Here is a 25,460-nt window from a genome sequence, read left to right on the forward strand (position 1 = left end):
GAAAGTACCAAAGCACAAGTTGTCGTTTCTAATCTTTCCCCAGAAGCAGTAGCCCAGGATCTCCGCCATGCACGATTTATTGGGCACAGGTCAACAGAATCAGCCGGCACTCAGGATCTGGGGGCTTAATAAGAGTGAGAATGCTTGGAAAGTGGCCAGCACTGGGAGCGCTTTGTGAGACTTTCTCCCATTCTATATGCACATGATGAATTACCCACTTCTGAGTGTCAGCCTTGCCTTTCTGGGATTAATACTACTTTTTCATGATTCATTATCCTTTTTATATATTATTGGATTCAATTTGTTAAAAATGTGCCAATAATTTTTGCATCTATATTTATGAGAGACATTGGTCTGGAGTTTCCCTGTAATGTTTTGTCTGGTTTTGGTATTGGAATGATGCTGGTTTCCTATCACAAGTTGGGCAGTAGTCCCTCCTCTTCAGTTTTTAGGAAGAGTTTCTGCAGAATTGGTATTATTTCTTCCTTAAATGTTTGGTTTACTTCACCAGCAATGCTCTCTGCTCCTGGAATTTTCTTTTTCATAAGGTTTCTTGTTACAAATTTAATTTTATTACTAGACACTGGCCTATCCTGTTGTTTTAAAATTTTTTTTATTATTATTTTTGAGTGAGCTTCAGTAATTTTTGTCATTTAAGGAATTTGTTTCATGTATGTTGCTGACTTTATTGGCATAAGATTGTTCACAATATCTGTAGACTCTGTAGTGAAGTCACTGCTTTCATTTCTAACATGGGCAATGTATGTATTTTTTACCTTTTGTCTTACCAGTCTGGCTAGAGCTTTTTTTTTTTAAGTCTTCTCTGAAAACCAGCTTTTGGTTTCTCTGATATTCTTTATTGTTTTCTATTTTATTTATTTCCACTCTGATATTTATTCATTATTTTCATTCTTGTGCTTATCTGGGGTTTCCGTTGCTTTTCTTTTTCTGGTAGTTTAAGGTGCCATCTCATTGCTTTGAGACCTTTCGTCTTTTTTGCTGTGTGTACTTAGTCCTACAGTTTTCCTCCAGCTTAAGTACTACTTTAGCATCCTGCCATTTTGACATTTTGTATTATCTACATTTAGTCAAGATACTTTCTGATTTCTCCTTTTGCATTATTTGGTTTCCAAATATTTGCTGTCATGCTTTTCTTTTAAAGTACTTCACTCCCCATCCCCAGCCTTTTTTTAAAGATATTTTCTTCAACATTGGTTTTGCCTTCCTGTTGTTTTCTTTGTATTTCTTGTGCTTGGGGTTCATTAACATCTCAGGCCCATGAGTTTATATTTTGTAACCATAATTCAGTTGCTGCAGTTACGTGGGTGTTTTCACACCCACACTACCTGTACTGAGTGTCACTTTCACTTCTGTAGGGACACATAAACCCTTAGAAATACAGAGTGCCTCTAATGTCCTTGTGATAAATTGTGAGTTTTTTGTCATGAATAGAGGACTGGGTCTTTCAAAGGCCTCTTCAGCTATTTTCTGCTCTCATAAAAAAAGAATGATAATATCCTTCCCATTTGACTTAATTAGAGTCCAATCTGTGCTGAGTAGTTAAGACACATTCCTAGGACAGAGTTAGTGCTGAATAACACACAGAGTTTGGTGTGTTTCCTTCCGTACCTTTCATGGAGCTCAGACACATGTTCACAGACGTCTGTGTCTGTACCTGTCTGCAGGTATGTCCCTACCTACCGATATCTATTCATGCACATGGATACATTAGTTCCATGTGGAATCACATGTAGATCTCAGACACTTTATAGTTTTACTTTAACAAACATCAGATATCAGAAGATATCTGAAATATCTTCTTTTCCTGCCTTTTTAAAGAGGGATGTGGAAACTTCACAAGAAGACAAAAGATTCAAAAGCCATTTCAGAGTTATCTTTTCTCTGGAGGGAATAATAAGGCTACCTGGCTTTACAGACAAGCCAGAGGCCATAAAGTTATTTAATAAGAACAATGAAGTCTCTGGAGTATCAGAAGAAAGTTTAAAGTAGAAAACAAGGAGCAAAAGCCAGAGAGACTGAGATGAGATGAGAGAGGGGCTGGGCTGTGCAGGGAGAGAATGAGTGGAGAAGTTGGGAAGGGATAAGGGGTTTAGTGGAGTAATGTAACCAAACTCTTGAAATGTGTTAGTTCATGTTTTTCTTTTATATTATTATTCGTTTTTATCCATTAGTTTTGGGATTAAAAAATAGTAGCTTTAAAATTTCAACATCTCTAACCATATTAGCCCTTTAATATGTCCCATTTCAGTTTGGGGGTGAAATCAAGATGGGGACAGATTTTGTTTTTCTTCTGTAGAGAACTTTTCTGTTTCTTTTTCTTTATTCGTTTTATTGTTGTTTAAGTATAGTTGTCCCCATACCCCCCCTTCCCCCACCCCCATCCTTGCCTCCCACCCCCAATCCTATACCCTTTGGCTTTGTAAAGCATCCTTTATATATGTTTCTTGACAACCCTTCCCCTATTTTCCACCATTATCCCTCTTCCCCATCCCCTCTGGTTACTGTCAGTTGGTTCTTTATTTCAATGTCTTTGGTTCTGTTTTGCTTGCTTGTTTGTTTGTTGATTAGGTTTTACTTATAGGTGAGGTCATAATGATGTTTGTCTTTTACCACCTGGCTTTCTTCACTTAGCATAATGCTCTCCAGATCCATCCATGCTGCCACAAAGGGTAGGAGCTCCTTTGTTTCTGCTGCGTAGTATTCCATTGTGTAAATGTACCATATAGGGACAGGTTTTAACATTCATATTTAAGAATAAAACTTTCGACAAACATAATCTTTTCTGTAGCTTGTATTAACTGCTTCCAGATGACCCATGAGTTAAAATGATGATCTGATTTAGCTCAACTGATTTTTTTTTTATTAAGGCAAGTTATCCAACTTCTTAATTCAGAAATAGTCTCACTTGGTAGTCAGATGATAAAACATGTAACAGAGTTCAAGAACCACCTTGGGGCACTAGCTGTGGAGGCCTTAAATTTCCCGTTTTAGGGATACATTTTTAGTGTCAGCCCTAAGTGAGCATGAGCAAAATAAGTATGAGGAACTTCTTTAAACTTTGTTTTTATTGTTGACACTATTGTCTGATGTCCCCATCTTCCCCCTTTGCCCGCATTCACCCAGCCCCCCACCCCCATTCCCCGTGGCCACAGCCACACTGTTGTCTGTGTGCAGGAGTTATGTGTGTGTGGGTGTCTCGGTCAATCCCTCCACCTGCCTGCATCCAGTCCCGCCCCCCCATTTCCCACCTGACTGCTGTCAGTCTGCTGCAGGTGTCAGTGCCTCTGTGATTGAACCTGGTGTAGCTTTTAGAATGTGGCCTTTCTGAGTGTCCCCTGAAATGAAGGGAATAGCGAAATCAGCATGTTTTTGATGTTAAAGTTTCAGGGGAGAGTTCTGAGTTTAATTTCTTTCTTTTTTTTCCTCCCCAGATATGTGTCACAAAGATGTCTACACGGAACTGCCAGGGAATGGACTCAGTGATCAAACCCCTGGACACAATTCCTGAGGATAAAAAAGTCAGGGTTCAGAGGACACAGAGCACTTTTGACCCATTTGAGAAACCGACTAATCAAGTAAAGAGGGTCCACTCGGAGAACAATGCTTGCATTAACTTTAAGACGTCCTCGACCGGCAAAGAGTCTCCTAAAGTTAGGCGGCACTCCAGCCCCAGCTCGGTGAGTGCGGTCGTCTTCCTTATCAGTGGGAAGACAGAAGGAGTAGCCCTCTTAGAGGAGTAGCATGCTGTGCTGGGAGACGGCAGGTGGCTCTGTCAGTGCGTTGGCATGTGCCCCCTTCCAGGTTTAATGTCTTAGAGAGAGAGTGTGTACTTGAGCAAACTACATACAGACTCTTTGTTCATGAGCACCCGGCAAGCAAATGAGACACGATTCAACTTTTGGAAAAATTTGAAAAATTTTTGGAAAAATCATTTTTTTCTAGTTGTTTTCAGTTAGAGGAATTTATAATTGAAAACTCTTTGGTATCTCAGACCCTTGGGGAGGATACTGAACTTTGCTGTGCAGGCAGTAAGGATAGTCTTGAATTTGGCAAGTTCATGAAGAAAGTCATTTCGGAATGAATGTTAAAATATGCTCACTTGCCTTATTCTGGTTTGTTTCCAGTGTAAGTATTTTAAAATATAAAAGCTAGACATTGAGTCTTCTTAAAGAGACATCTTTTTCATTATAATAGAATTTTCTAAATTCAAACCATATCAAGTCTTGCCTTTTGACCCCAGGAGGTATAAAGATCTGAGGTATTGCTGCTTTTGACTGTAAAATTTTTACTGAAACCCATATTTTCAAGACTGCCCCGCATTTAACATTATTAAAAAATCCTCATGATCTTTTAAATTAAGTAATTTTCGTATTTAACTTATACTTAAAGACCTTTTGAACAAATGTTCTTAAAAGTTAAGAGGAGTATGCTAAGAGAATTTTAACTCTGTCATCTTCCTAAGAAAATCATGCCATTTCACAAGTCTTAAATATGAATTTCCATGAGAGCCAAAACAGAGCAAGAAATGTCACTGCTAGACAATTCAATTTAATTAAACTGTATGACACTGCACAAATTTTGTGTCACATTTTGTGTTAATGAAGCTGAAATACATATTGTTAATGTAAACCATCTGTGAGGAGAATTGATTATCTGGTTTTCTCCAAACCGGCCCCATACTCTTGTCTGTGATGGCAAGGAGGCACCCGTCTAGGTCAAGGTCTGTCTGTCACTGGATCCTGGGAGGACATTTAGATTTAGTGTCATTTAGAAGAAATGAAAGGATTTGTTGTGAATGACTAAGCCTATATTATGGAAAGAGAATTACACATTTCACCGTATATTTACTTTATTATTATGTCAACCTATAAATGGTAGAGAAATTAGTGTTTCCAGGTTTTGCAGTGAGGCATACTTATACTAAAGAATTAGTCACTATTGGAGTGAAACATAAACTTAACTAGTCCTGTATTTTATCTGCAATCCTAGTTATAATCTACTGCTGTGTCATTTCTTTTCTTGCTCAGACTATTTCTGTGTTGGTCCTTGGGAGCTCTGTGTCCTTTTGAGATGTCTTTATCCCTTTGTGTTTTGAGCACTTCCTTGCTCTCTAGCCCCACGGAACAGTCTTGGCTTCTATTGTACTTTTCAAGCCCCACACCTAGAATCAGTTCTGGTTCCACGGATCGAAACATGGTATATAGAGGCCAGGATGTGGGTCCTGGGTGTGCTTGTTGCTACTGGGGGTTATGTAGTTTGAAAAGTCAGTGTACCTCATAGTGTAAATGGGAAAGGGGTTTCAATATGTCTTTTTAATTTTTAATAAAGAATTAAAATCCTTATTAAGAAAAGTTCAGACTTAGGTCTGATGTTCTTTGTATTTCTATCCTTAAAGTTAAATTTCATTTTTGTTAAAGTAATGCTTGAACATAGCTTGCAAGATAAATGGGAGAGGATTTTGGGCGTGTGATAGTGGTACAAGTTCTGAAGTGCCTCGTATAATTTGAGCAACTAGTATAGTGAAACCAAAGCAATGGATAACATTGAAAACACATAGAGGGTGGGGTGAAAGTGGGTGTGCTGTTGTTCATATGGGAAACAATACAATAATTGATAAATAACAATACAAGAGTAAACTCTGTTTCCCCACACTCACAACTATAAACCTACTCTTGCCCCACCCTGTATAGCAGACAAGGCATCTCCATGAACCTTAAAATAGTGGAGATGGGAACAAACCATGAACAGTATTAAGAGCTGTGTGGTACTTGAAAGTATGAGGGAGGAAAGTCAGGGAGGGCAAGGGGCTCGTGACTACCCTCAGAGCCAGGAAACTTCCACATTGCTGTCGGTGTGGCGTACTGGCAGCTTGTCGGGCCATTCTGAGGACAACGACAACCACTGAGATCGGACTTTGGTGGCTCCTTTGAGTGGATGAGTGCAAGGAGATCATGGCATGGTCTGCAGGTCTTGAGGTCTGCTGGCCTTTCTCCTGTGACTTCTGTAGGCTGTCCAGTTGGTGCCCCTTTCCAGGACACAGCCCTGCGCTGCAGAGAAAGTGCTGGGGGAGACAGACTAGCATGCAGGGCGGGTTCGTCAGGGACAAAGGAATTGGAAGGCCCAGAAGGGAGTGTTTGAGAGAAGCAGATGGGGCAAGACGGTGTGTGCTAGATTCTCTTTTCTTTTTTAACTTCATGGAAATAAAGTCGTTTATTCCATAAAGCTGGAAAAGCTATCCGGGCCACACGCCTCTATTCTTAAACTACAGAAAAATTCAGGTTACTCAAAGACAACCAATAGAAAAGTTACTGGTTAAATCCCATACAAAACCACAGGGGGCGGGGAAAAGGGAATAAGGAGCTGAATAACATCTTTACAGATAATGAAAGCAAGTAAGTGGATTTTTAATGATGTATCTGGAAAATCCAAAAGAATCAATGGAACTACTACAAAAAAGTGAGCATGTTACCCAAATAGCAAGTCATGAAATTAACATACAAAACCCAATTCTAACACTTATCAAAACTGTTATAGAAACCGTTACACACACACCCCGTCTCCCCGTCTGTGCAGCTCACACTGTGGCCGTTACCTGTGTTAGGAGCCGTGACTAGCATCACGAAACTGAGACTGCCTGACCTCAGTGGCCATCACAGTTCACCTGTTCCTTCTGATTGTGCCCAGGCAGTGGCACTCTAAAATTCAGGCAAAATGGGAAGAATTGGGTTTTCATCTAAATTGGTATATTTCAAGAGGTGTTTGACAGACTTTATTTGTTTCAGACACTTTTTGAGTGCCTCCCCTTCCTGGGCCTGGTCCCTGGGTAGTGTTTCATATTCTCCCTGACGGGACAGACTTTTCCTCCCCTCTTCCTGCCACTGCTTCTAGCCAGCTGTGCTCTTCAGTAGCGGGGCTCGGAGTGGCAACTGGAGACTGGAGACTGCCTGCCTGTCTAGTTGGCCCACTTTATACGAGATTTTATTGAGCTGTGCTGTTGTAATCTGAGCTTAAACTGAACATCTATTCAGGTATCCATATTGAGATTATGGTCCTTGATACATTCCAAAAATTCCTCAAAATTTACTTCGTTCCATCACCACCTGCCCAACCCCCCCCCAAAAAAAAACCCACATCCCATGATAGGCAAGCGCAGTCTAGAGAGAGGGGAGAAAGGTGCAAACTTGAAAATGAGGGTTCCACTTCAGTTCTCAGATGGTCCTCCTTGGGGGGGTCTTGTCTTGTCACTGCCTTATTCTTGTGGGGACGAGGTCATTCCCAGATAGAACCAAGCCTCCTGGTCAGGCCGTCACCATGCATAGTGCTTGGATCTGTCTCTCTGTCTAGCATCTAGATCTATTTGGTAACCAAGTTACCCATGAAGTATGGCTGACCTGAGTGTGGCCATGTTTAATGGAAATGCAGGATGATGGAGCCTGTTCTGGAGATCAAAGGCAGTAGAGAAATTAGCCAAGGCAGCTCTCGCTTCAAATCCTGGTTGTCTAATGAGGTTTTGGAGTTCCGATGGGATCCTTCCACCTTCTCCTCACACCCACTCTCCCAACTGTAGTATAATGCAATAGTGCAATGTGGTGATTCTTTCTTGTGGTTTTCCTGCAAGTCAGGGTGTCATCAACAGGCTTAATCAATGGGTATATACAAAGGTTAAAATCTATTTCAGTGAATTCAGTATGAAACTGTGGATGTTTTTGTAGCCACAACCCAGTAGCATTACAATGAACACAGAGGTATACTCGTGCAGTTTTTAAATATACGGTTCAAAACCCATCCCTGCTTGTAGGAATAAGGTTTCCGTAGGTGACAGACTTAGTCATCATTTAGTATTTCCTCCTTTTGGGTGGGACTTGGGTGTTCATGATATTCCACCAATGAAGTACTGGTAGAGAAGAAGTCAGGTTTTGATTCTAGTTAACTGCCATTCACTGCAGGTCTTGGATGAATTACTTTATTTCTCCAGTCTTTAATTTCTTCATGCTCAAACATGGATACTAACAGAACCAACCTCAGGGTGGTGTTGCAGGGACTGAATTTTGTTAGTGTGTTTAAAGTGCTTGGCTCAAATCTGGCACATAGTAAACATTGAAAATTAGCTACTTTTGTTGATTACACAGTGAACTAGGGCCAGCAAGGTCAGGGTGGCAATCACCGTTCAGCTGGAACATTATCTTCACTTTTTTATTATCCATGCCAATGTTCCCCTCCACTGGTCCAGACAATTGACAGTTCTCTGTACCTTTACATTATCTCATTAAATTCCACATCTCTGTGCATTTAGTGTCCTTCAGTGATTGCTGATGCTGATTAGCCCTCTGTATTTCCAGTTCTCTAAAGTGCTGTCTCAAGCGAAAGCAGGAGAGTGAAAAGCGGGGAGTGGTTGCCCCATGACGCTGTTCCCCATCCATGCACGCACCTGACATCAGGGTCAAAGATGACGTTCAGGGTTGACAACACACTGGTTTGATCTAATATCTTTATTTAAATGTCATGATTTAATAAAGTTGCAAGGGAAAAAGAAAGGCAAACCAGAGACTTGACCCTTAATTATTAAACAAAAGAAGACCTCTCCTTCTGAATTATTCTTAGTTTTGCTCATTTCATAGGAGGGGTTTTATTGTTGGCCACTGTAAGGACTTGGGTTCCCCGTTTATTTACATAGTAATAACAGATCAGAACCTTTGTGCTTACTTAAGGTAGGAGACTGACTTTACAGGAATCTTAACACTTAAAGCTCAGACTGTCTCATAGACTTGTCCTGTTCCATAAGCCTATTCTTTTGCAGAGTGGAACAACTTTTAGAGAGGCATCATATGTGTGTAGTTCTTGCTGTGGAGCTAGCATGATTGATCTGTAAGTTACAGTGTATTTCCATAATGTCTCCATATCAGTTTCACAGGGCAATTAACATTGATTGTATGACCGCCAAAGGTGGGGAAATATTAATTTTTCTGCCATCACAATGTTCATAGAATGTATTTTAACCATGGTAGTCGATGCCTTCCAAATCCATTTAATTAGACAAATAGACTACTTTGTGCCATTAGCATTTTCTCTTACTTGATTTTTTTTTATGGATAAATAGGGTTTGTTTTTAAAAATATTCCCCATTTTTCTAATTTCCTCAGTTCAATTTCTTTAAATCGTAAGTGTAGTCTGGCCTGTGTCTCAGAATGACCACACCACTCTATGATGTGAGGCAGTTTATGAAGAATGAATAATTTTTAGAAAATTAGTTGTGCCTTCCCGGCAGAGAAAATACTCTCATAAATTTTGTGTGAGCATGCCTTGTACTTGGTCTAAATATATACCCATTAGCAGTGTATCATGATATGAGTAAAGAGGCGATTTTCTGTTGCTGCTTTTTATTTCAACTTAGATTGGATTTATTCGTGAAGGAGCACAAAAGCAAACATACAGACTTCTCGTTCTGATTTTAAATAATTTAGAGTGGAACTGTGAACACAATATTTTCCCCATTAAAGAACATTTTATGCTAAAGTTTGATATAGGTTTTAAAATTTCTACTTAAGAGTTGGGCTCAGGGGGGTGATGCTCTTCGCAAGCTGTTCCTGGTGATGAAAAATGCATGAGAACATAACCCACACGGGACTTGTCAGGTGATTTTGAATGTAATTTTCCATTAAGGTTTACTTGATTCAACTCAACACATGGTTTGTATATTGCAAGTTTCTGGAAGAAAAGAATAGGTGGCCCATTGTCCACATTGATCCCTTCCTACTGTGTACTTTGTGGTCTTTTTCTGGATGCAGTTAAATGTCTTAACTCATATTACTTTGGAGCTTTCTTCTTTTCCATTATGTGCATGTACATTTACATTTTCCCTCCTGTATTGATGGGGCTGCATCCCATGGGTCTTAAAATGTCATGTCCTTAGGGCCACATACTCACTTACAAATTTTCTGTTTTAATTTTCTTTTTAACCTGCATGGCTAAACTATTTAGTTTTCCTTTCATTCTTTATTTCTAATTAATTGCATTGTGTTCAGAAAAAGTAACGGAACATTTCTGTGTTTTTGAATACTGAGGGTTTTTCTGTGGCCTAACATATAGTCAGTTTTTTGTGAATGTTAAATATGTACTTGAGAAACACATGTTAATATGTGTATTAGATTAAAATGTTAACTCTAATATAGAAGCCGACCACATCTTCCGTACTTACTGGTTGTTTGCTTGCTTTGTTGATGTCTGCATGATGTATCTCTCCCGTTATCACCATGGATTTGACAATTTCCCCTTTTATTGGTGTCAGTAGTTTTGTATGTTTCAAAACTATGTTATTTGGTTCAAAGTAGCTTATACTTACTAACTTTCTTGGTGGATTTCAATGTTAATTTTAAAGAGTATACTAATTTAATCCATTTGTTTTTTTCTCTTCTGTCTTGTCAGCCATCGAAATTGTTGTAGTGGGTGATTTTGCAAAAATACTTATTTTTGCTATATTTTCTGTACTTTATTTTCAGACTTACTCAACTGCTTTAACTTTGTCTCTTGTCAACAGCATGCGGCTAGATATCTTTGTTTTTTCAACCTGAGAACATGCTGCTAATAGAAACATATGTTTACGCTGATGATTGATATATTTAGACTTAACTTCCTTCTTATTTTATTGTTTTTCCCTTAGCATGCTTCCCCGGTGATTACCCGGCCTCCTCTAGCCTTTCACTGTACACCCTCTTCCCCCTTCTACCTCAGCACTTGTTTCATTCCCTTTCCTTGAACATTTGTTTAGAATTTGCATATCTTATTTATGTTATTCTAGGGATTACCTTCTACATGTTTAGAAATTTACTAAAACTTTTTTTAATTATGTGTTTTTCCATTACCATTTAACGCCCTTACACCCCTCCCCCTGGCGGTCACCACACTGTCGTCCATGCCCATGAGCCCTTCTCCGTTTTGCTCAGTTCCTGTGTCCTCTAACCACCCCCGCCCGTGGCTGTCATCCTGTGTCTGAGTCTGTCTCTGTTGTGCTTGGTAGTTCAGTTTGTTCATTAGATTCCACCTATGAGTGGAATGATATTCATATTATTTTTTTGTCTTTCGGTGAGTAGCTTATTTCACTTAGCATAGTATTCTCCAGGTTTATCCATGCTGTTGCAAAGGGTAAAATTTTCTTTTTTACAGACAAGTAGTATTCCAGATTCTACATATGAGTGAAATTATATGTATTTGTCTTTCTGTGAGTAACTTCTTAGCATGGTATTCTCCAAGTCCATCAATGCTGTTGCAAAAGGTAAAATTTTCTTTTTTACAGACAAGTAGTATTCCATTGTGTAAATGTCCCATAGTTGTTTCATCCCCTCATCTACTGATGGACACTTGGGCTGATTCCATATGTTGGCAATTGTAAATAATGTTGCAGTGAACATGGGAGTGTTTGTGTGTTCTTTCAAATTAGTGTTTTGGATTCCTTTGTATATATTCCCAGAAGTGGGATCACTGGGTCAAAAGGCAGATCCATTAATTTTTTAAGGTATCTCCATACTCTTTTCACAGTGGCTGCACAGTCTGCCTTGCCACCAACAGTGCAGAAGGGTTTCCCTTTCTCTACATCCTCTCCAGCACTTGTTGTTTGTTGATTTATGGATGATGGCCATTCTGACAGGTGTGGGATGATATCTCATTGTGGTTTTAATTTGCGTTTCTCTGATGATTAGTGACATTGAGCATCTTTTCATATGCCTATTAGCCATCTGTATGGCTGTATTTCTTTGGAGAAATGTCTACTCAGGTCCTTTGCCCATTTTTAATTGCACTATACTAAAACTTACACATTTGTAGTTAATCAGCCTCTGCAGTCAATCCAGTGAATCTCAACAGGCTTCATTTAGTTCTTCTATTCTGTTCCTTGCCTTCCTGCAATTCTCCCATCACTCCAACTTCATTTTATATTGAGATAATATGGACTTTTATATCTAGATTTTTTTTCTTTTGGTGGCAAGGTTGTGGCCTTTCCCTCCTCTTGAGGAACTGTCTTGAGCACAGTATTCTAGATTCAAAATCATTTTCCTTTTTATTTTGAAAATATTGATGGATTGCCTTTATTCAGCCAGTATTGTCTATAAAAATATCATGCTTGTTGGATACTTTCTCTTTTAGATGCAAACTTACCTCAAACTTTTCTGAGACAATTCTGGTCAAACACTGAATTTATTGCTTTTTTACCTATGTCCCTTCTTTTCTTCACTGCCCATTAAGTGCTTCATTTCACTTTTAAATATTTAATCTCTAAATCTCTCATTGTTTCTTTTTGAAGGAAAAAGAATCTTCTCAAACCTCTCTGAAGATGCTATTGTTTTTATTCAAAGTGATTTTTACCTTTGCAATAGCAACTCTCTTACTAGGGGCTTAATTTTAACTGCCCATGAAATTTTATGCTTCTCTTGTTGATTTTCCTGAAATGTTTGGTCATTTTTAGTTATATACTCATTTTTCGTGTTTGTGAATTGCTGTCAGCTTAGTCTGTCTTCTGTAAATTGTCGCCAGTGATTGCATGAGAGAGGCAGGGGTGATAGCTTGGGGGTATGGGCCTGTCACAATGTTTGTAGGCCCTGGCTCTGCCCCCCCGAGCTGACTCCCCACCTTCTCAGCTGTCCCCTCTGTGCAACTGTCCCTGCAGTTTGCTCGGGAAGACACCACATGCTCAGCTGTGTTGCTCAGTCTCATATTTGCCTAATGAGTCTGTAATAGTCTTTGCCTGCATGTTGGACCTTTAAGTTCCTCCAATTATTTCTCCTAAGTGTTGGTCCTGATTACCTGGTCCATCTTTCAGAATCTCCTCAAAATTTCTAGTTAGATATCGGTACTCTTTTTTCTTTGTTTTTTTGTTTCCCATTCCTGTTTCTGATCTATTATGTTTGAGATAGATCATTTCAGTCACTGCATGGCATTTTAGATGGCAAGGAGGAAAGAAGCATGTGCTCAACTTGCCACACAGAATCCTTACAAATGGTGGGAGTCAGATGCGTTGGCAGTGTGTTACGTTGTTTCATAAGTGGTACCAGACCATATGCTCAGGAATGGTGTTCTGTAAACTCTTTGCAGGAACCCAGCCCCTACGCTTCTACAGTTGGTTACTTACAAAGTCTCACCATCATTAGCAACTTTTTATCAATTATGTATGTGTTTATAACTGCTATCAGATAATCCCTACTGTTATCAAATGCTCTTAATTTCTTTTATAATTAGCATTTTCAAATATGTTTTGGCTTTACCCTTTTATAGTGACATTAAAGTAATAGACAATTTGCTTCCCTGAAGGACAGTGCTTTCTGGTGAAGTTGGGGTGGCAGTTGAGCTCAGCAGGTGTAGTGAGACTGCTCCCTCGGCACTCTCAGAGCGTGATGCGGTGTGCCGCTTCTTAGGGAAGAGTTATTTGGTTGCACCTAAGTCTTAGGGATTGGCTTGTGTAGACATGAGTGTTCCTTTTGTATTCATTGGTGACATCTGAATGATATGTTTTTGATTATCTGTTTGCATTATCACAGAAAGGTATTGGAGGGATACCTTCACATGACTGACTTTTATACACTCATGCTTTACAAACGGGTCGGATAGTAACTATTTTCATCTCTCTTGGCCACATGATCTCTGTTGTAACTACAACTCTGTTGTAGCTTGAAAGTCATACTATAACAGGTGAATGCACTTTAAACTTCACTTCACTTAGGGGGAAGTTTAAAGTTTACTTAGGGTCCAGTGAACTTTATGGACCCTAAGTTTGATTTTCGTATAATTTTCATGTGTTATGAACTTTTACTTTTCGTTGAATCTTTCCCCATTACAAAAATATAAAAACCCTTGTAAGCTTATGGGGTTTACAAAAAAAGGTGGTGGGTGGGGTTTGCTAGGCCCTGATTTAGAAGATTATATAATGACATGAAAAATATTCATAATATTTTTAATGAAATCAGGAGGCTATAAGATAATATGTATAGTGTGCAATCCCATGTTTTTCAAACAGCAGTGGTCAGTATACAGGTAGCATTGGAAGAAGAGATATCAAAATATTAATAGTGATTCCCTCTTGGTGGTTAGATTATGGGGTAATTTAAACTTCTGTACTGTTCATTTGTATATTTGGAATTTTGCACCCGGAATATTTATGTTGTTTCTTTTTTTTTTATAAATATATATATTTTAATTTTATTTATTTATCTTTAGAAGGGAAGGGAAGGGAAGGAGAGAGGAGATAAATATCAATGTGTGGTCGCTTCTGGTGCCTCCCCTGCTGGGAACTGGCCTGCAACCCAGGCATGTGCCCTGACTGGGAATTGAACTGTGATCTTTTGGTTCACAGGCCCGTGCTCAATCCACTGAGCTACACCAGCCAGGGCTTATGTTGTTTCTTAAATAAGCATTCCTATACCAGAAAAACATTATTTAAAAAGTGACAGAGGATCTGTATATTTTTAGCAAAACTGGCTTATTTATTGTTAGTTAGTTTGATGAAATCTATTTTGTTTACCCTCTGCTCCATTTTTAGCCAACAAGTCCCAAATTTGGAAAAGCCGACTCGTATGAAAAACTGGAAAAGCTAGGGGAAGGATCTTATGCTACAGTATACAAAGGAAAAAGCAAGTAAGTTCATTCGTTTTTGACTATTTCTCATGTGCAACGTACCTACTTTTTTAATACTAAGTCACAGTATATTTAAATAATTTTCATGTAATATGTAATATGTTTCCATCCTCAAATTTTTGTCGTTGTTGTTCTTTTACCAAGTGTAGAAGTCAGTAGAATTTCTTTCTGCTAGCAGTTTTGCAGACTTGTCCAGTTTATCTTTTTTTTTGTCCTACTTCTCCCCCCACTTGTTTTCTCTTTCTCTCTGTAGTTGGAACCCTGGCATGAGAATCCATTTCCAGGTGAATGATGTGATTAATTTGTCATGGATGTTTAATGTTTGCATAAGAGTACTGGTTTGACAAAGCCAAATGTACTGGCTGTACTTGACTTCTTTTCTTTAAAAAATTTTTTTTTAGTTTTATGTACTTTTTTAAAGATTTTATTTATTTATTTCTAGAGAGAGGGGAAGGAGAAACAGAGGGAGAGAAATATCAATGTGTGGTTGCCTCCTGCACGCCCCCTACTGGGGACCTGGCCTGCAACCCTGAATCAAACTGGCGACCCTTTGGTTTACAGACCATGCTCAATCCGCTGAGCTACACCAGTCAGGGAGACTTCTTTTCAAATGAGTTTTTACTACATCTTTCAGAAGTTAATTAAAAATACTGCATAGTCTTTCTTTTTTCCTACCTGTCTGGTTTGGCATCATGCCCCATATACTTTTACAAAGAGAAACAGCCCTCCCTCTATTTTCCCCTTCTCCCAGGCTACCCTGGGGTCAGGGTACATGTTTGGATCCTCAGCAAGCTCACCACTGCCCCACCTGTTTCTGATAGGCGTCCCCTCTCTCCCTGAATGATGAAGTGTTATCAATACAGTGTTAGTGTATTTGGTGGCCTGTAGCTCATAGAAAACTTAATGCTATTTCTGAAATAACTGCAGTAGACACTAGCCTTGTTTCACCTTAGTCACATTACCAAATAATGCTGAAAAATAATTATTCTGAATTATTCCTGTCTTTGTATCCTTTCCAGGCATATGAATTAGGAAATGTTAAGCTAGGTAATTAAATAAAAAGAAATATAAAAGAAAATTCTCTGAAGTATCATTTAAAAGACATAATTGGAAATTTTGACTATATGTTGATTTCAGTGTTTTTTGTTTTTTTGGAATATATTTGTATACCTTTTTAAAGGACTTTTGAGTTAAGAAGGTGGAGGAATATTCCTGATAAAGGAAGCTATGTAAGGAAGGAAGTGAAGAAGTGCTGTAAGTCAAAAATACTGGTATAAATTTTGAGATCTCAGCTATTTGAAAAAAAGGTCTTTTCTTTTTACTCGAATGGAAAAGTAAACACTACAGCGAATAAAAAACAAAGCCACATCCAGAGGGCTGTTTATGACTTCACTCTGTTGCTTGAGTGTAGCAGAGTGTCATGGTAATGGCCTAGATGGCTGAGCTGATTTCAGTATGGTCATGTCCCAGGTTTGAAATTTTTCCTGAAGAAAAATAGTACTCTACTGCATAAAATTGACTTGTACATTTAATGTTAATAACATGAAGGTAACCACGCTGGACTGAGCAGGTAGGTTAAATACAATGTGGCGTCTGCATTGTCTTGTTCACTCCTCATAGGGCCCTGTAAGGTCCCGTTAGGACCATCTCCGCTTGACCAGGACACTCTGTGCTTCCACAGTTTCAGCCACTTGTCCAGGTTCACACAGGTGCTTAGTTGCAGTACTTGTTTTGGGTTGTATCTCTCTGGCTTGAAGCCATGATTTTCCTAACCAGTCCACTCTAGCACTTCCTTGGTGCAGGGCCATCCTGGGAAAGAGTCAGACCTTGCTGAGTATTCCAGATGGTTCTCACATATGTTCTGACTTGGTTTAATCATGAATCAGACGGAAGCAAATGTACAATTGTATTATAAGGAAACAAACCAATCACTTTGAAGTGTCTTCCCACAAAAGATGTGCTCGGCTGATTTCCAAATGCAAGTTAATAACTCCATTAAATGTTTAGCTTTAAGATTTATATCCCAATCCTGATGGTTGAAAAAATACTCCATCTATTGTGCCTGAATCAAAGGAAGACTGCCTTCTAAGTACTTGCAATCTTTGAGAAGGACGGTTCTGGACAGTTAATACTTTTCACTCCAGTGGGTCTAAATGTATCTTGTCAGCATTTCTCAAGCAGTTTCAAGCCTGCTGGTTGCACGTAGTGTTTAATTTCCTCCAGCTGGAGATGAAAGTCATTGGCCACTTATTTCCTTTAAGAGAAGACAAGCTGCTGTGCCTGCCTGCTTTAAGGTGCAAGGCAAGGCCAAAGAACAATAGTTACTTGCCATCCAGCCAGACTTGAGGGCTGCAGTTGGTTGGCTCATCCCCTGAAGAGCTACATATATTAAAGAGTTGGCTAATGTTAGGATCCCTGTTGCAGTATCCTCACCACTCTCCCATAACGTCCGCAGCCCTGCCTCGTCTTCAAACATTGCCTTCAGCATCTTCTCCAAGAGCAGCTATTGTTATCTTGCACTAAAGCTCCCTGGTGTTCACAGGGATCTCGCTGGTTTTGGGTTTGAGAATGTTTTACACATGTCCATGTACACAGGTCAACTTTGGAATTTGCCATGAACCTCATTGTATTAAGTCTGCAAGGGCTGCTGACACCAAGTACCACAAACTGGGTGGCTTCAGCAAGAAATTGATCCTTGTACAGTTCTGGAGGCCAGAGTCTCAGATCGAGGTGCTGGCAGAGTAGGTTCTGTCTGCGGGTTGGTTCTGTGAGGGAGACCCTGTGCCCTGCCTCTCTCCTGTGCCGTGGCCGGCAGTCTTTGGCGTTGCTGGCGTGGAAGTGCATTGCCCTGATCTCTGCCTTCGTGTTCACATGCGTGCTACGTGTGTCTGTCTCAGCGTCCAGACTCCCCTTTTCGTAAGGACTCTGATCACATTGCATGACCTCAGTGTAACTTGACAACCTCTGTGAAGACTCTGTGTCTGTGTAAGGCCAGAGCCTGAGCTACTGGGGGTTGGCATATCAACATATTCGATTCAATCCATAACACTTATGAATTTCAGACCTCACTAATTTAATAGTGTATTTTTGACAGTGGTTTTCTTTTCTTACTTATGGTATATATAAGCCATCTTTTATCTTATATATTATAAGTGAACGATATTCCCCACCCCCCAGCATTGTCGATTTTGCTATAGTAGTTGCTGTGAGCCAAAATTTAGAGGCTTGAGAAGGAATAGAAAGGGTTTTTATACTCTTGAACTCTCTTGAGTTTCTTCTTCCTGTAGGAACCCGTAAGTTGGGGAGCTGACCCAGAGGCCTATACTGCGTAACCCCTTTGGTAATGAATTGGGTTCTGAAGGTTGCGGCTGAGTAGCTGCAACCATATCAGATTGCAACACTCAAAACTAAAGTGTTGTTTTTAAAAGCTTTAAACTTTTAATATTTTGAGCACAGATTGTTTTTAAAACAAGCGTTCCCCAGCTTCGAAATTATTTCTTTGTGCGTGTGTGTGTTTATATTTGGGCTGGGGAGGAGGTTTATCATCACTCTCTCTACTGATCTCCGTGCTGGTTTGGTTTCCTGATGAGAGTCTTTCTTCTGAATTCCTTTAACATTGAATACAGGATTTTTAACAACAATCCTGCATTGTATAACACTTTTTAACAAAAATTCGTGCATTTCTAACACTTCAAATTTTGAAACGTGGCATTTTGAAAGCTCTTTCATTCAACACCTTGAAGTCATCTTTTTACCACTCTGTTTTCCAAGGATGTTTGTATATTAAGACATTTGTTAACACACTTTCTGAGCTTATCCAGCTGATGATGGGTGTTTATTATGTTGTTTTTATGCCTTTTCTATGTTGTAAGTGAAAAATAGGTATCTGAGATATGGATCCTGATGTCAGGAAAGTTAACAGTCTTGCAGGGAGATGGTCCAACTGCGTAACTCAATCTACAAAGGTAGAAAGGAAGGCAGTCTGTGTGAGCCAGAATGTGGTAAACAAGGCCAGGTTAAATGGTGCGCGGATTCAAAGGAAGGAAGGGAGGGTGGTGTCGACTCAAGTATTTTAAATATGTTCTTTCTAGTGGTATTTGAATCACAGATTCATTTGCTTCTTTTTAAATTTTATTTTTCAATTACAGTTTGCGTTCAACATTATTTTGTATCAGTTTGACGTATACAGCATAGTGGTTAGACAATCACATACTTTGCAAAGTGCTCCTCCTGATATTTTCAGGAGCCATCTAACACCACTATACAGAGTAATCATGATATTGTCCACTGTATTCTCTCTGCTGTATTTTACATCCCTGTGTGTTCTGTCACTGCCAGTTAGTGCTCTAATTCCTTCCCCTTTTTCACCCAACCCCCAGGACCCCTTCACTGTGACATCTGTCAGTCTATTCTCTGTATATATAAGTCTATTTCTATTTTGTTTGTTTATTTCATTCTTTAGATTCTACATGTAAGTGGATTTATATGATATTTTTCTTTCTCTGACTCACTTTTTTCACTTAGCATAATACTATCCTCTAGGTCCATCCATGCTATCACAAATGGTAAGATTTCATTCATTTTTATGGCTGGTGTTCCACTGGATGTGTGTAGCACAGCTTTTTTATCCACTTGTCTGTGATAGGCACTTGGTTCGCTTCCAGAGCTTGGCTATGGTAAATAGTGCTGCAGTGAATATGGGGGGTGCATACGTTCCTTTGAGTCAGTGTTTTGAGTTTCTTTGGATATATACCTAGAAGTAGGAGCACTCTATGGATTTAAGCCACTCCTATCAAAACACCAGTGGCGTTTCTCACAGAAATAGAATGTGTAATCCCAAAATTTGTGTGGAAACACAAGACCCCGAACAGTTGAAGGCAATCTTGAAATAGAAGAACAAAATTAGAGGTATCGTACTATCTGATATCAAACAATACTTCAAGGCTATAGTAATCAAAACAGCATGGTACTGGCATAGACACAGATGCTTAGGTCATTTGCTTTAAAATCAAGCCTCCTTCATCACTCTGTGTATTTGTAGCATTCCTTGTGACAGTTCCCTTTTGGTGCTTTGTTCTCCAAGTAAATTGTATAAGACTTCATATCCTAAGAATCCTAAAACATCAATTTCAAAGAACCTATGCGCCACAATGTTCATAGCAGCACAATTTACAATAGCCAAGAGTTGGAAGCAACCTAGGTGCCCCATCAGTAAATGAATGGATCAAAACACTGTGGTACATATACACAATGGAATTCTATGCAGCAGAGAGAAAGAAGGAGCTACTACCCTTTGCAACAACATGGATAGAACTGGAAAGCATTATGCTGAGTGAAATAGGTCAGGTGCTGAAAGACAAATACCATATGATCTCACCTTTAACAGGAAGCTAAACAACAAAACAAACAAGCAAGCAGAATAAAAACAAAGGCACTGAAATAGAGAACAGGGGGACAGTGACTAGAGGGGAGAGGAAAGGGAATTTAAGGGGGAAAAAGGGGAGGGATTTGGAGGAACAAATAGGAAGGACACAGGGACGAGAACTAAGGGGGGTGGAAATGGGAGGGAGGTGGGGAGCACTGGGTGGGGGGGGGCCTGGGATGGGAGAAATAGGCAAAAAACTGTACTTGAAAAATAACTAAATAAAAATTTTTTTAAAAAGCAAAAAAAAAAGACTTCATCATAAGATTTTCACCCTGTGTTAGTAGGCTTTCCACTAAATTTGTTAAAGGCTAAGGGCCTTAAAGTAAAAGCGAGCTGATTCATTTTGATTACTGTGTGAATTTTGATTAAGGCATGGTGTTTTGTTTGAATGGTAAAGTGAAATTGCCTTTAAGCCATATAATTTGGGCAAGGGTTGGTGGGTCATTACTGCGTGAGCACCCCCAAATGTGTCTGTGGTAGTTAAAAAGCAGCAATCGCTGGCCACCTCAACTCTGAAACGTGGGAGCCACGCGCTCCTCGGGGCCCCAGGATCTGTTGATGGAGCACATCCCAGTCCTTCCAGGTCCCGCAGGCTCCTGACCCTGCCACTGGTGGTGAGACCCGTGAGCCTTGATGCCTGCCCAGGAAAGAGCCCTCTCTTTTTCTTCCTACTTCATCTAGGGGATGTGAGGCTGTGGCTGCTTGCTTTAGATTTTCTCACACTTCTAGGGTCATTTCGATAAAGAAAATCCTTGCTCCTGCTTCCATTTCTGGAATTGGAGTATTGGACTCTCTGACAGAGCCATTCCACAGGTGACCCCGATTTCTGGTCATTTTTTCCTGCTTATCTTCAGTTTTGGTTGAGGTGAAGATGCAAAGCTTTACTCCTGGGGGAGCCTGCTGAGCACTGCCCACCCTGGTTTGTGCCTTAAATTGTTACCTCAGAGGTGAATAAGGACAATGGAGGAATTTGCTCACTCTACAGAACACAATACTTACATGATTGAAAGGGCCAATCTTTTAGCCTTTCATCCTGCTAATTGGTGCCAAATTATTGAACTTGAATGAAATGACCTCATAAATTGAGGGACTAGCCCAAACCAAGACTGCAATATACTAAATGCATTTCAAAGAGCTCTTCAAAGCCCCCCGGGGGAAATAGTGGGAAGAAATGCTGTTAATTAAAACACGTAGCAGTCGGAAGAAAGACAGTGGCAGGTAACTACCTTTTCAGAATATGTGAGATTAAAAAGGTGGCTTTTACTGCTCACCCTGAAGGTCAACTCCATTGCAACACTATCAGGAGGAGTTTGAAGAATTCTAAAAGTCAGAAATGCTGAGATGGACAACACTGGACTCCTGGTTCACTGAAGTTTCAGTCTTTCGTGTTGACAACTGGAGTGTCATGCTGACTTCCGGTGTCCTGAGAGGTTTCTGCCCACGAGCGGGAACTCCGGCAGAGAGACACACATCTGGATGACTTGGTCGCTCTGCCGCAGGCTGCTCCCCAGGCCCCTTTCAGTCTCTCGTTAGGCCTGCTTTGATTTCTTTTAGACTCCAGCTCCATGGGCCAAAGCTTATATCACAGCTCGCTCCTAAGCTCAAGCCTGTATCCACATTATTAGTCACAGCATCTGAAAATGCCAGAGTGCTATGATAATGCAATCAGTGTTTTAGAGTTTAATGCGCACCAGGCATGATGCACACACCATACAAGATAATTGAATTTTTCAAAGAACCTAATGGACTACATGGATTTTACTCCATGTGATTTTCTGATCTGGTACTCCTTATGTATAGGTAAAAGTTGGAAAAGTAGAGTTTTTACCCTTACCTAGGCCAAGAAGGATAGTAGCCCACCCACCAACATCTGCTGACTTTATTTTTTAAAAACTGGAAAGTCCAATCAAATTGCAGATTCAGCCCTGATGTCCTTCAGAAAGGGACGCAAGATGTGAGAGTCTGGCTCATGGGCGCAGCTGGTGTCACTCAGCCTGCAGCCGAGAAACGGTGCCTAATCCGGGAGACGAAGGCGACAATGAGGCCATTGTTTAAGCAAGAGGCACAATTTCAATCATTAGACTGAACTGTGCAGGGATACCTTTCCTGTCAGACAATGTTTAAATGTTGTGGCCTCTGTTGGCCATTTTTGTCGTTTTGTTACTAGGGGTCCGTGATCATTTTTTATTGGGAGCCCCTCAAAACAACCAGTGATATTATCTGTCTTCAGAGTTGAGGTTATATATCAGCTATGGCCCACTGGTGAAACCAGAAGCATTCTGTGGATAGTAGAAGAATTTTTTGAAAGAGGTGGTATGGACGTTTCCAATTGTTATAATGACAGGGCTCCTATAATCTCTCTCCCATAGTCCCCAGTTTCAATAGTTTTTGAGGAGGACTAGAGGAAGGACATGGTGGTAAGACTGGTTTTAGTTTAAAACTACCCACGTTTCTGAGTTGTTCCATTATTATTGTCACCCTTTTTGTGTAAACCAGGATGCTATGGAAGTAGCATCTTTCTGGTCTAAGCCAGTAGTGCTCAACTGGTTCTCAGTCTTTCTTCTTGGGATATGTTTGATGATATCTGGAAACATTTTTGGTTTTCCCAGCTTGGGGAGAGGTGGTTGTATTACTCGCATCTAGAGAGGAGAGGCCGGGCATGCTGTCAACCACCTACAAGTGAGCAGGACAGTCTTCTGCAGCAGAGAATTATTTATCCCCAGCGTCACAGTACCAAGGTTGAGAAATACTTGTCTCAGCAATGACTACATGGAGGTGGTGTTATTTAAAGGACGTTCTGGCCTGGCTGCTGTGGCTCCAGGATTGAGTGCTGGCCTGAGAACTAAAAAGTTTCTGGTTTGATTCCCAGTCAGGGCACATGCCTGGGTTGCTGGGCAGGTGCCCAGTAGGGGGCGTGAAGGAGGCAACTGATCTGTTTCTCTTGACCATGTTTCTCTCCCTCTCTTTCTCCCCCTTTTCCCCTCTCTAAAGATAATTAAATAAAATCTTTAAAAATAAAAGATCTCCTTCCTTTAGAGGTATTTCCTAAGCCCCCGTGGTATTCTGCGTGCTGGGCCAGGCAAGGGGTATGTGGTGCTGAGTAGAACTGAGTCTCTCCTCTCATGGAGCCGTCATCTAGCTGGGGAGGCAAAAATCAATCAAGTTAGCAGACTTGATTAATGTGTGATTTTAGCAGACTAGATATGTGTGATTTTAAATTGTGTAAAGGAAAAAAGATCTATGAGAAGAATCAAGACAGAGAGTGGTGGGTTGTATCTGTTCGCATGAGAGAGGGGTGGGCAATAGGTATACAGTAGGATGGACATTGGAAGCCTTGTTGGGAAGGGGACAGTTATGCTTAGATCTGAAAGAGGAGGTGTGACCGACCAGGTGAAAAGTAGGGACAAGTGTGTTCGGGCCAGAGCGTGGTAGGCTCTGCAGACTCAGAGAGCCCCGTGTCATTGGGGGCATGGACATGCTCAGGGAGACTTGTATGAAGTGGGTTTGGAGAGGCTGGTAAGGCCTTGAGGGTCATCTTAGGAATGTTCCGTGTATCCACTGAGACAAAATGAACTACCCCCAAACACAGAGACTTAAACCAACACTGTTATGTAATTTGCCTCAGTGGGTGAAGGGCTGGGCAGGGGAGCTTTGTTTCTGTCCCATGTGGTGTCATTTTGTGCAGCTTGACTGGGGTGTGTGGGGTCACGGTCACGTGGTTCCCTTACGTGGCTGCAAAGCCGCAGCTGGCTGTCCACGTGGTTTGGGCTTGCTCATAGCATCCCACTCAGGGTGAACCTCCCATGATGCGGGGAGTGAGGTGTCTGGCTTCAGCTCCAACATATAAAGAGCCGTTGCTCTCATCCTTACAAAGAGAAAAAGCTGGGCAAACTGAAAATCAACACGTTTTCTTCAATTCATCCATGACCAGATATCACAAGGCAAACCACTCTACTTAACTCTGCAGAGACAGGCACATCAGGGTAGCGTAGCCATAGTCTCCTTACCTAGAGCATGAGCTGCTAGAGCCTAGAACTGGTAAGAATGCCTACATAGTCATTTTGATGGATTGCTGGAGCCTGAGTGTGGTCTAACATGAGAGTGAACGCTCCCTGGGGCTGCAGCTGTAGAAACCTTCACATTTTCTCGGACTCTGCCTCTGGGAATCCCACCAGGGCCTCACTTTGAAGATCTGGGAAAGAAGACCCTTTTGCAGCTCTGGCCGTGCGTGGGAGTGGGAGAGAAATCTTTGTAAAGTGTACCCAGAGCGTTCTCCATCACAAAAGCCTCCTCTGCAGGGAAAAGCCTTTTGCTGGAACTGTACCCCCACTTGTGGGAGGGATTTTCCCCCAGTCTCTCTGCAGCCTCCTGTCTGTCTCACCAAAGTGGGAGAAACTGCGCTCAATAATGGTCAGGGCCTGGAGGAAATAGATTGGGAACACTGCAGTCAGGGAAGGACGTAGGGGTTGCAAGGAGAAGGGCTACAATGTAACTGGAACACCCGCAGAAGAGAGAATGCGGCAGAAGTATCTGAAGTAATAATGGCAGGAAACTTTTTAAAATTCATGACAGACATCAAACCACAGAGCCACGAAGCTCAGAGCACTCCGAATAGGCTGTATATAAATACATATAAACACACACACACAGATGCACACACCTAGGCATGTGATATTCAAACTGCAGAAAAACAGAGAAAATGTTGAATGAAGAGAGAGGAAAAAATACTTTACCTATAAATAAACAAGGATAAAAATATATGGACACAGAGAGCAGTGGCGATTGTCCCTGGGAGGGAGGTTGGAGGAGGTAGAGGGGGAGATAAATGGTGATGGAAGGAGACTGGACTTGGGGTGGTGAACACTCAGTGTAGTGTACAGATGATGTGTTGTGGAATTGTGCATCTGAAACCTGTATAATTCTGTTAAATAGTGTCATTCCAATAAAGAAATTAACATAATAACAAAAAAATTACATCATACTCTTCATCAGAAACCAACCAAGCAAGAAGAGAATGGAGTGGAATACTTACAGAAAATACTTAAAAATTTCACCAATCCAGAACTCCATATTAATAAATATCCTTCAAAAGTGAAGGAGAAATAAAAACTTTCTCAGAAAAAAACCCCAAACCAAACCAAAACCAACCAAGGGAACCCATTGCTAGTAGACTTGCCCTGTGATAAATGCCCAGAGGAGTTCTTCAGGCAAAAGGAAAATTATATAGTTTAGAAACTTGGATCAACATTAAGAAAGAAGAATGTCAGAGAAGGAATAAATGAAAGTAAAATAAAATCTTTTCTTTTTCTCTGGTGATCTAAAACAAACTATTTATTTAAAACAATAATAGTGACAGTGTATTGGGCCATTATAGTATATTGAGAAGTGAAATGAATGA

General features: G+C 40.5%; 1 protein-coding gene across 4 annotated transcripts in view; it reads left to right on the forward strand.

The window, feature by feature from the left end:
• Positions 1-25,460, forward strand: part of CDK14 (cyclin dependent kinase 14) — a 562,452-nt gene that overhangs the window by 126,462 nt on the left and 410,530 nt on the right. For all 4 annotated transcript variants that reach the window (XM_053655083.1, XM_053655082.1, XM_053655085.1 and 1 more), the window contains 2 exons: positions 3,453-3,698; positions 14,543-14,637. In XM_053655083.1, coding sequence (XP_053511058.1) covers positions 3,453-3,698; positions 14,543-14,637 — 341 coding nt within the window. The remainder of the gene's footprint in view (positions 1-3,452; positions 3,699-14,542; positions 14,638-25,460) is intronic.

Source organism: Artibeus jamaicensis, unplaced genomic scaffold (genome assembly GCF_021234435.1).
Source record: "Artibeus jamaicensis isolate MK-2021 breed Jamaican fruit bat unplaced genomic scaffold, CSHL_Jam_final contig_923, whole genome shotgun sequence".
Lineage (NCBI taxonomy): Eukaryota > Metazoa > Chordata > Mammalia > Chiroptera > Phyllostomidae > Artibeus > Artibeus jamaicensis.